At 49.5% G+C, this 11,431-nt stretch overlaps 4 protein-coding genes across 4 annotated transcripts; 3 read left to right on the top strand and 1 right to left on the bottom strand.

Moving 5' to 3' along the window:
• Positions 1 to 241: 241 nt before the first annotated feature.
• Positions 242 to 601, top strand: TbgDal_II1190 (hypothetical protein, unlikely; the record flags this gene model as incomplete). Its single annotated transcript, XM_011773396.1, has 1 exon — positions 242 to 601. One exon carries the CDS (start codon positions 242 to 244, stop codon positions 599 to 601), a length of 360 nt encoding a protein of 119 aa, XP_011771698.1.
• A 2,596-nt stretch (positions 602 to 3,197) lies between these two features.
• On the bottom strand, positions 3,198 to 3,539 carry TbgDal_II1180 (hypothetical protein, unlikely; the record flags this gene model as incomplete). The annotated part of the gene is made up of 1 exon (XM_011773395.1): positions 3,198 to 3,539. The coding sequence occupies one exon, from the start codon at positions 3,537 to 3,539 to the stop codon at positions 3,198 to 3,200; it is 342 nt and encodes a 113-aa protein (XP_011771697.1).
• A 3,442-nt stretch (positions 3,540 to 6,981) lies between these two features.
• On the top strand, positions 6,982 to 7,299 carry TbgDal_II1170 (hypothetical protein, conserved; the record flags this gene model as incomplete). Its single annotated transcript, XM_011773394.1, has 1 exon — positions 6,982 to 7,299. The coding sequence occupies one exon, from the start codon at positions 6,982 to 6,984 to the stop codon at positions 7,297 to 7,299; it is 318 nt and encodes a 105-aa protein (XP_011771696.1).
• Positions 7,300 to 8,076: 777 nt separating this feature from the next.
• On the top strand, positions 8,077 to 11,241 carry TbgDal_II1160 (hypothetical protein, conserved; the record flags this gene model as incomplete). Its single annotated transcript, XM_011773393.1, has 1 exon — positions 8,077 to 11,241. One exon carries the CDS (start codon positions 8,077 to 8,079, stop codon positions 11,239 to 11,241), a length of 3,165 nt encoding a protein of 1,054 aa, XP_011771695.1.
• Between the last annotated feature and the right edge of the window lie 190 nt (positions 11,242 to 11,431).

Here is an 11,431-nt window from a genome sequence, read left to right as displayed (position 1 = left end):
AGTCGCTCAACTACTCTCCCCGGAGGCATCTTCTTCCCATTCTCAAACCCCACCGGCATCATCACAACAGTCTGCGTTGCACTCAAAGGGTCCACCAGCAGAGGAAAGTTAAAAAAAAATCCACGGAGAAACAAATAAAAAGAGGGAGTGCGAGCCAATAGATGTTACAGAAATTAGGATCACAATATAAAGAACAATACACGGAAGTACGATATGAGCCCTACGAAGGAAACTAACACGAATGTCTTTCCCTCCGTGCAATTACCACACACACGCAGCGTCACGATGGGTTACTGCTCCCTCGGCGACGTCGGCCCATGCGAACAACAAAATCAAGAGACCACAAAGTATCACCCACATTGAGCAACATCCTCCCATACGGAAATTAACAAATACAAAGCAACTTGACGGATCCCATAACATATTTTTACACCCCAACCATCACCCAGTGCTTCGCTACAGTGGCAAACATAAAGCACACAACCGATTTCAAGTATTACACCGTATCGGAGAACATAAGGAAAGCGTTACTACGAAAACAAAAGATCGTACCTATCTCACGAAGTACACTACACTGCCAAACAATGACCAAACATTATGAAGAGCATGTCTGATTCAAAAAATCAGGTAGAGCCGGCCGCTGGATGATCGGCACGAAGTGCGCACCGACGCACCTGCATCACCGAAATGCAAAAACAGGAACTAAGAACACAAGCAGACACGGAAATGGAAATTTGTAAAATGAATCTATACCGATACAAGTAAGGATTTCGATTCTATTGTCAAAGATAAAAAAAAAGAACAGCAGGCATATATATTACTATCGCGATCCACCAGTTGTGAAACGGAGATAACCCCCGAAAGGTCCACGACCCATCTTACCAAAACTGGTCCTGTCGCCCCGTGCAACTTCCAACAGAGACGAGTGGCGCAGGAAACAGAAATAAGGGCAGTAGCCGAAAACAAAGATTACACGAATAACCATATCCCGTGCAAAGAAAAAAACGTATAAGACAACCCCCATTAGCAACCAAAACAAATTACGAGCAGGGCTCCCCGCAGTTGCCACGGTTACATAACTATACAAAAGAGTGGTGTGTGTAACCTCCATCACCTTTCAGTACAACCAAATACAACCACAGTCCGAGCGGAGAAATACCACTGGAAGAATATTGATGGAAAAGAAAAAAACAACGCCGTCGTCCATGTGCATGCAGGGAGTTGCAGCAGCACCTCTTCTCGGTGCTGTTGGAACACAATAGGGGAAAATAGTCAGAGAAGGTGCGAAAGGAAGAAAGGAATTCACGAAAATTCCGAAAGCACAAAACAAGATACAAGCTTATACGTTTACTCCTCGGCATGTGTGTCCCGACAGCCGTCACCAGTTAGTGAAGCAAACGGGCCAGCAGCCGCAATCACAGACCGAGCACCAACACAGCAAGTTTTACACTGCAACACAAACGAGATGACAAGGGGTTAGTAGGTTGTTAGCGACCTATGCATACAGGAAAAGTGCAAACAGCACGACCAATTATTTCATTCGGCTTTTGAAAAAGATTGGAAATAGTGGCAACAGCGATCGCACTCAGAGGCACGACGAAAACCCCGAGACACATGCCTAACGGAAAAGATTTGAAAGAAAAGCAACCGCCATATCCACACATTATGAAGATACTGTAACTTCCCCACGCTACGTAGGAGCGGAAGTCACTAAAGGAGAAAAGATAATACACATACCACTGCCGGTAAAAGTAATAAAAGAAGCATAGCAAGGGCAACATAACACTCTATGGAAAAAGCTTTAAACGAGTTCGAAAGGGGGATTTAAAAGACGAAACCCTCCGTGAAGCACGTCCATTCCTTCAAAACGGATCGAAGGTAGCTTTTCAGCCCTCTGTCACACGCCACACAAAGGGTTGTCTACTAAACCGTGTAAGTATCCTGGTTGCCCTGCAATACAAGGAAGTACAACAGCAAAAGGCGTGCACTGTAGCTTGGTCACGCACTCCGGCGACTATTGAGGGTCCTGTAAGTTGTTGACAGTGTAAATCAGGCTTCCGAACAGAGCGAGGTAACCTCCATCCTTCAATCGCAATACCAAAATATTTACACCTAAACATTTACCCACGCCAAAAAAACGTTGACTCCCCGCAAATGTGCACATAATGCTCTCAAAGGGGGAAAACGGAGGTCACATCACGGGGGCAATGGTGGAACATCGGCTTTCACACACACACGACAGTACACACTGTGGAAAAAAGAGTTTAATCCCTCTCAAACAAAAAAGCCACGGGTACAACAAAAAGGAGGCATTATTAACCAAAACAAGAAATAGAGATCACTGCGGAGATCAATGCGCTTTTAATCACACAAAACAATGCACCATGGCGGTAACCCAACAGCCATAAGGAATATTTAGGATGCTATCGTACAATCTTCTACAGAACAACCCGAAACGAAATTTCCCCTCTTTCCTAGAGTCCGCAAGCACGAGTAGTACAAGTGCTGCGAGTCGGCAAAAGAAAAGATTGATAAAAATAATTTAAAATAAAGAACATCTCGACTCCACCAAAATGGTTCAGTCGGGAGTCCATCTCGTGATTCACTTCTAAGGAAACAACGACTTCATCATAATGTAACAGCCGCTCGCTGTCACAACGCACACATCTGGGTAAGAGAAAGCCATTCAACAATTAGAAAACAGGTCACTAAGAAACTACCAAGCGCACGAGGTCAATCTCCTCAGTCAAGTCTTAAAACGACTGCCATGGGGGAAGAAAAAGCAAAGTAGAAGTACAACATCCGGCCCAGAGATATACAAAAAAAAAATGCCACCAAAAGGAAAGAGCACATTTGCCAAAGTTGCAGTCAAAGTCCCCAAGACAAACGAACAACTGCTCAAAGACATGATACGCCAAACACACGCCTTCCAGGAACACACGCAGAGAGCTGCGCCAAGAACGTGCACAAAACCGATGGTGGTTTCTCCAGGCAACCACGAAGGCGCTGTATGGGGCTAACCGCTAGAAATACTTAAAAGGAGGCACGACGATCCTTACTAAGCAAACCACCATATATCGTACGCGGCTCCACGCACCCCAAGTGGCCCAATCGAGTCGGACGCCGCACAAACGAGGCCGCGCCCGCATAACCCAGCCCAGACCTTGATATACTGCAGAACTTGAAGCACTAAACAATCACAACATATGTAGCGAAGGTGGCCAGCCGCCGTGACAAGGGAGGGCACCAATGCCTACGGACAAGAGGGCGCAGGCAACGCTATACCCATCAAACAAGCTCGCGGAGCGCGGACTGGAGGAAATATCACATATACTGCACCCAAAGGGCCCCGTAGCCCCACAGCGAGAGCAAATCAAAAAACAGCGAAGCCGGCCCCCTGAGACGCAGACGATTTTTAAGACGACGAAAGGCACCAGACCGACGGCAACAGGAGCTGGCAACCTCCAACCACGACGCAACGGCGTAAACTGCGCATAATTTACAGCAAACCGGTGCTCCTTGGCCAAAGAGCGGACCATGGTACAGACGCAGCCGGCCTCAGAGGAAGTGTGCCCACACACCGTGGACTCCGTCGCACACCAACAACAAGCACCCGACCGACGATATGATAAAAGAGGCTGTGGGTGATGAAACGTTCCTTTCGTCAACGCTGGCACAAAGGGCACCGCGACGACCGCGCCGCAGACAACACGCCCGGGACAAAATTCCCTAGACAAACATACGCAGCAGAGGGGCGGACACACAAGGGAGAGCCGAGCAGCAACTAGTACATAAAGTGCAAGGAACTTCCCCTACTACTACAGTACGAGCCCCTTGTGTTATCTCACACTGGCTGCGGGGTAAGTGAGGATGCGGTGCGAGGGTTGGCGCCTTGGGGACGACTGGAACGCCGCCGCTCCAAGCTGTTTAGGCTGGAAGATTTGAAACCAGGCGCAGAAGTCCTGCGACCCTTACCCACGAAATGCATGAATCCAAACAGCAAGGACCGAGGGTCTACGTCGGCTGGAGCTGTGATATCAAAAGCTGCGATAGAGTCAGAAAGTGCAGCGGGCGGCGCTTCTGCCAGTTAGAACAGGCTCAGTGCTGCAACGGATGACATGCCAACGCACAGAACCCAAGCGCATGTAAAGGGGGACAAGACAAAGAAGAGGGCCAAGGTGGGGTTAGACGGTCAATCGGGGACGCTGACACATTTGAGAAAGTGGGTGGAAAAGCCCCCGCCAAGGTATGCGTGGACTAAACGTATGGAAAGGTAAGTAAGGAACGATTCCTGTTGTAAGCGTCTTGTGCAGCGCGGACGAAGCAATGGCAAAATGAGCGCGAGTGACCTGTTGCACCGAAGTGCGTCAATGGATCGTTGGTATGTGGGATAAGGAAACTGGGTGGTGCCCATCTGGCGCTTGATACACGTAAGCCGGTTGCCTTCGCCTTCTGTTAGCCACCGCGTTCAACCCGCTCGAAGTTCCAAATGAGTTATTGCATCAGTTTTTGACGCCTGTTGCAGCAAAAAGTAAAGGCTGAACCGCGGGGTCGGCGTTCGAACCCTCTTTTTCAGCGGAAGCAACCCTGCGGGCAGGCAGTGAAAAGCTTGAGGGACTTAACTCGTTTCCTTCCCCTCGTGAAGTTAACTTCGTGGCGCTTTTGGCACCCGTTGCTACTGCAATCTACAACCCGTTCGATGGGGCAACTTCATTTCGCTGTGACAATGACCTTAACGCGGCCGCACATCGTTGTTTCTACCTAAAGCGGAGTACAGTTGGAAGTGTAGAAATGCTGCACCACTTCTCGTGAAAGAGCATGCGATCGAATAAGAGAGAGTTTTGGTGGGCCGTAGTTGACCGGTGTGTGTGTTCGTGCAGGCGCCTTCCACGTCGCGCTTCAGGAAGGCACATGGCTTGAGTACTCCAGCTGCTGACGACCACATCGATCGAGCACAGTATCGCCAATAGAGACGACAGCAAGCGAATAAAACTGTGGAAAATGCGGCAATGGAAGTGTTGCAACCTCATGGAAACAATCCGATGAAACGGCAGTCCGCAGAACGAGTATACCTTCACGCACAGCAAGTAGCCGCACTAAAAGAGCGCCAGTTGTTTTGTGTTCTGGGCCACCAGGGTGGGTCAGAGCAGCAGAAGTTGAGTGCTACTGCATAACCAAGAACGAAGGTGCGGCAACGCACGATATTTAAGGCCAGAGGGATGCTCTAATGCTGGCACTAAGCAGTGAAATATTGCTTGTGGTTAAGAAATGTCGTGAATATGCTGAGTTTATTGGTAGTATTCTGTACCGCCAGGTTTGAAAGTAGCATTGATGGCATCGACAAAGTTGAAACGGCTACAGAGGCCTCTCTCTCTTTCCGTGCATTTTTTTAGTGGCAGTGAAGATTTGGTACTGTCTTCCACAACACCGTTGTTACGAAGTGACGGGATGTGGGTTGACAGTTTCTTGGTGGAAAGTGGAGCTGACTCCTTAAGCGATAGTTTCTCACTGCATCCTGCGAGACCGCCTCGATCAAGTATCTGAGCTCGCTGCTGCCAACTAACTGCAGTCGGATACCAAGCTGCTGTCTGTATTCCCGCATATTCTGCTCTGCACGAAACACTAACAGATGGGATAAAAGAACCCTTCTTTTCTGCGATCGACCATGTTCGAAAGTGCCTTTCAACACTCCTTTAGTTGGATGGCATGACGGCGCAGCGGCCGTCACTTCTCACCGTATGCCACACTCTTCGTGTTTGCTTGTTTGATGACGTCTATTTGGTGGGTATGTTCCCTAGTTGGCACTACTTTTAGCCGAGTTCTAGTCATTGATCGTCTATCGGCGTCGGTTCACCGTTGGTAGCGAATAATGTAAACGTAACCGACCACAGTGTTGTATATTGTATTGTTTTTTATACACCAGTAGTATGTTTAAGGCAACCTTTACTGGGCATGCATTGTCCCTGCTCTTCCATTGTTTACTACCGCTTTGGATGGATCTGTTTGTCTCAACCCCATTTCCTGCATACCACAGCATTATTCCCCGCTTAACTCGCTGCAGGGGGGTTTTCGAATTGCTATTTCCTTTACTCTCTCGAAGCTGCTTTCATGACTGCTTGGATGACATCCTGATGATGTGTCTTTTTGTGGAGATACGCGCTTCTGTTTAAATTTGTGATTGCCCTTGTATTGCTGTCTTCCGCTGTCAGGCAGCATACTACTGGTTGTAATGGATCTGTTTGTCTGTATGGCCAGTTTTGATTAATTGTTTCTTGGTGGTAAAAAATGTCCGCCGTGAGCTCCTTGGTACCTCCCTTCCCGCGTCGCAGCTGCTGTGACCTGTAACATGCCTTTGGAAGACCTGACTTCTCTGAAACTAATCAAGTGTGTGGTTGGGTTGCGCGTCTCTGCTGGCGCTGGCATCATTGCCATCTTGGACTATGGCTTCATGGGCTTTACCCCGCGTGATGCTGTTGGCGGGTGTTCCTCATTGGATTCAGATCCCCTTCCTAGTGTGAACGATACGTTGCATCGACCGTACGGCGTTACATGCTGTAGATTTTACGGTCGGTCTACTTGCCCTCTCCCCTAATGATTGGCAGTGTTGGAACTTCTCCTGTTGTTTGCAGTCGTGACTCTGCTACCAGGGGGGCCATTGGTGGTGTCTGTACGTCGATGTATTGTTATTGAGTTGAAAAGCTGTCTCGAAATAGCTGTTCAGGCACTGTTTACCCTTACCCTGGTCTTTGCATTACCCCACGTGCGTTCCGCTTGATGACGATACGACGGTCTTCTTACTGTTCTTAACACTTAACAAGTCCTTCCACTGTGCTCTGTACTTCTCTGGGACTCTTAGGGTGAACATAGGTGTCGTGTACTTGGTAAATCCAGGGAAGTGTAATAGAATTGAGTTTCCCTGACGGACTGTACATCGTAAGGGGTGTCGCTCAAATATCCTAACGTCTGCGCTAGCTTAGTTAAATGTACCAGAGGACACGATTTTTGTGGAGCAGCTGGCGTGACTACCCTCTAGGCTCGCGTGACCGTCGAGGTCGCTTCAATATGGATGAGGCAGCGGCTGCGCTTCAATTGAATCCTGCGTATGCCGCTGCTCTTTACCGGCCGTTGAACTATACATTCCATATAAGGGGTCAACTATATCCTGCGCAAAAGGGGCGTCCCAGCCGACCAGGATCACTAGCGGCATCTCAAGGTAGAATGTTTCCTCTTTATCAACGGAACGATCGGTTGGATAAGGAGCTCTTTCGTCTCAACAGCCGCGGCCTAACTACTGAGTGAATTACTGAACACTTGCTCATATGAAATATATGTTGGGTAGAAGAGCTGATGTGTTCAACCGTTCCAACTGTTCATTTGTGTTCCGTGTCATTGCTTGGAGGAGTTTTGAGAGACTAGTGGTCAAACACCCGACCCTGTTGTTTCTACACAGGGTCAGGACATTGATGTCTCGTCACATCAGATGGTCTGTGTTGTGACTTATTGTGGGTTTTTGGTCGTATCACCGCACTGGAAAGAGCGCAGAATATGCACGTGGGGAGTGTTCTAAAATATAAAATGAGTCAACTGTTTTTTAACAATATCTTTCTTCGAACACTGCAAATCGATGTCTTCTCTATGAACCTTTCATTTTTTGTTCAACACATCAGCAGCAAAAAGTCGTAAGTTTTGCACCCTATAGCTTTTGTATAGCGTAGGAGGTATTAAGGGAAGAGGATCTCGGATCCAGCTAAGCGTTTATAAAGCGCAAAGTTTAAGCATTTGTACTTGCAGGCCTGAAGGAGGGGGGAGCGGGTTCTAGGGGTAACAAGATATTGTATATTACAGTCACTGTCGCTGATTTGATCCCCTTCACCCTTTTACCACCCTCGTATACGGCACAAAATATATATACGGAAGCGCGTGACGTTGGGTGGTAAGCCTCCGGTTCTACGTTCAAATTAGGCTGTGTTGCGACAGATTTCTTTGGTGTACCTTAATAGACAGGAAGAAAAGCGATTATAGTGTTGTTGCTGCCACCTCCGGCAAGAGGTTGCGCCTTATTATTTGTACAGTCACATGCCTCGAAAGAGGAATCCGTCCTCTGCGAATGACAAAGAACATCCTCTAATTGACAGGGTTTCTACGGAAGGTGATCCCCAGTTGGCGTTTGATTTGTATGTCGGGACTAACGTAGGGCACGTTTCGTCGCCCAAATCAGACGCTGGCCCTCGCTTTCACTCCCTCTTAGAACACGAGGGAGAGGAACCAGCTAAATCAGGTGCTGAGTCATCTGCCATGGGGGTAGAGCCAGCAGCCGCTACAGGAAAGCGGAAAGGAACCGAAAACTTGCTGGACCTTATGGAAGGGGATGGTGACTCATCTGCGAACAACACGACATCACTTTCGCTGCACCAGATAGGTAACGTCAGTTTCACATACCCATGTGTCGATCAGGTCTCACGGTATCGCGAGATGAAATACGACGGGGAAAAAACGGTGTCGCACGACTTCAATGGAACAGATGACTCCTACCGACAAGGCGAAGAGCAATTGCCGCTTAATTCACAGGAAAGTGTAACAGTTGATGGAGTCAATACTTTTCTCACCCAGGACACGGGCATTACTGTCTCACAGTACGTTTCCGCATTTGCTTCAAACTCGACGTCACCTAGGTTATCGCCTGTTGCGTTAGGTGCTTTGGTGTCTGCAACACCACTGGTTTCCAACCGAGCAGCGTCCTGCGAGCGGGCTGGGAGTCAAGTTAGCGTTGTATTGTCCCCTCTCTCACGACCATTGTCTCTTGCTCTGGAGACCCCGTCGTCAACTTGTATCTCCGTACGTGGATCCTCAACACGCAGTAGTGCGCCACCACAGCATCTGTCGAGGATGTCAAATTCACCGACCACGTACCAACAGCACTTTCCCCTAACGCGAAGCCGTGATGAGGCTAGAGAATTAACGGTCTCGACTTTCACGTGGAACAGCTCCGGGGTGCTTGATGGAGGGAAGGAGCATGGCACATCCTCGATGCATAGCGTAGACTCGTTGGCTTGTATCCAACAGCAGCGGAGTCTTTCAACTCATGCGAGGGTGGGAAGTGGTGAAAGCGATATATTTCCGCACCCATCGGAGAGCATGGATTCGGACATACGTGTCGAAAAGGGACGTGACCCTTCGCTGAAGGGCAATTTAGCCTCCCTAAATAGGTCTTCTCCGCGTGATACACAACCGCTACTTGACGATGTGAAAGCACCCAGTGCCCCACCGGTTCAAATTATGCACAGGCCACCCACGGTGCCAAATCGTACGCTGAAGAGAAACTATGAAGATGTCGCTCTGAGCAGCGGAGGTGAAGGCAGTGATGATTTTTACGAAGACTTCAACGATTTCGCAGACGATGGAGAGGGTAGTGGTGATGACTTTGGTGAGCCCGATAGCCGGTTCCAGTCGCACCACTCAATGCAGCACCGACAGCGGCTCTTTGCCCCACTCATGTCTAGATGGCGTACTTCACGGCGCTGTGCTTCGAGAAGTTCATACAAACGGTCAAAGCGTTTAGCCGGGGGCAGTAACGCTGCGGGTGATGGTTGGAACTTGGCTGAACGGCTCGAGCAACTCGAGCAGATCCGTGTTACTAACTTTGAGGCGCTTGAAGAGCGGAAGCAGAACCAGCAAAGCGCAGCAACGGGCACGGGGGATGCGCGCGCGGAGAAGCACAAGCCAAGGAGGGCTCCACACGCTACCAGTGGGAGCGGCAGTAGCACCAATGACGATTGCACGGCCTATAGTCCGGCCAGTATGAGCCCTAACGTTGAGAAGTCCAAGAGATCCCGTACTGTAGCTGAAGTTGACCTCACCATTACACCCCGCGTAGGGAATCAAACAGGAAGATCACTTCGGTCTCTGTCCACCCCTAGCAGTAGCAGGACGTTAGATAACAATATCGTCAAGGAAAGCGGTAAGGTTTCCAGTGACGGTGAACGAGCTGCATGCGAGCCGACTGGGGAACTGAATGATGTGAACGAATACAGTATTGTCAGCTACTGTGATTCTTCAAACAGAGGAACTACCGGTGAGGCAAGCCCTGATGATGACAGATACAACGATGATCACAAGATGCTGCTACCAGCACTCGGCTCGATTGAACCCGAAGACCATCTACCCAACAGCGGGGGTAGCTGCCGCCGTTCGTGGGGATCAAGCAAAGGGACACGATCTGCACCTCACGTGCTTCTTAAACGAACCCCACGCTCCACAACGCTTTCTTATCATCGCACGACGAGTGTGGTGGCGTCGCTACTCCAAAAGCTCATGGTCCAGGATTCCGGGAAGATCTCCATAAAGCTAAATCAAAGCCATAGTACGCTTGGCTTAGCAGATAGTAAGGAATTAACCTCACCCTCAAAACAAAATGAGCAGCAAAAACGTGGACGGCGTCGGCAATTTGCACGGTGGAAAGATCGCACGAAGAACCTTGCTACTGTGTCGCGGAAGGTGAACAATTCCAATGGAGCAGCTGCTCCGGTAGTTGCGTGTGTAAAAACAGCCGGACGTGTGCCAGTTCCCGCGAGTGTTCCACTTGAAGCACCCACGACAACCATCGTGTCCCCCGGGGCACCCGTCACTTATGCAGCCACGCCTCACGTGGAGAAGTCCACAGAGAAACATGTCCCCCGTAACACGCCCGTTCACGAACGGGGGAAGGACAGACGGCGCGATGGTTGTCACTTCTCACCATCCCGTGGCGAGTCAGGGACAAAGCCCTCGCAATCATTAACGTTTGCCCTTGTAGGTCAAGCAACAAAAGTTGGAATTCGCCTCGCCGTAAGCGGTGGATGTAATGGTAATGTTACTACGACTCAGTCTGCTACACCAATGACCGCCCGACCTGTATGTGGCAGACGTTACCGGACAACAACTTGCAGCTCCAACTTCCAGTCATCGTCGGCGACGGCTGGAGTGTTAGCAACCGCCAACAAGCGTTCGTCAGGTTGCTTCCAAACCACACGGCCTAGAAACGTCGCACCAGGAGGCAATGTCGCCGGCCCGTCACCCTCCAGTGGTAGCGGTGGTGCAGCGTTCTTCCCGTCGCAAGCAACAGGAATAGGCTCGCGTACCTGCGGCAAGTCAATGCAACTTTCCGTGTTAAGCTGTATGGAACAGCATCAAGCGACAACTCGCGCCGGCCCTCGCGAAGTTTCACCCCTCAGCATAAGAGGCTCACCAAGCGCGCAATCGTAGTGAATGCCCGTGCCCTTTACATGAGGTTCCTAGGGATACTTTTTTTTTGTGGCTAGCGCGGTTAATATTGTGCATTCATGTGTTGAAGCGGTATTAAAGTAACAGGGGGCAAAACAGCGGAGAGAATGGCGATTGGATAATGATGACAAGAGCGTAGGGAAGAAAAAGGCAGGCTTATGAAAGAATAATG

Source organism: Trypanosoma brucei, chromosome 2 (assembly GCF_000210295.1).
Source record: "Trypanosoma brucei gambiense DAL972 chromosome 2, complete sequence".
Taxonomy (NCBI): Eukaryota; Euglenozoa; class Kinetoplastea; order Trypanosomatida; family Trypanosomatidae; genus Trypanosoma; species Trypanosoma brucei.
The sequence above is the reverse complement of the archived record's forward strand: the minus strand, read 5'-3'. Positions and strand labels throughout refer to the sequence as shown.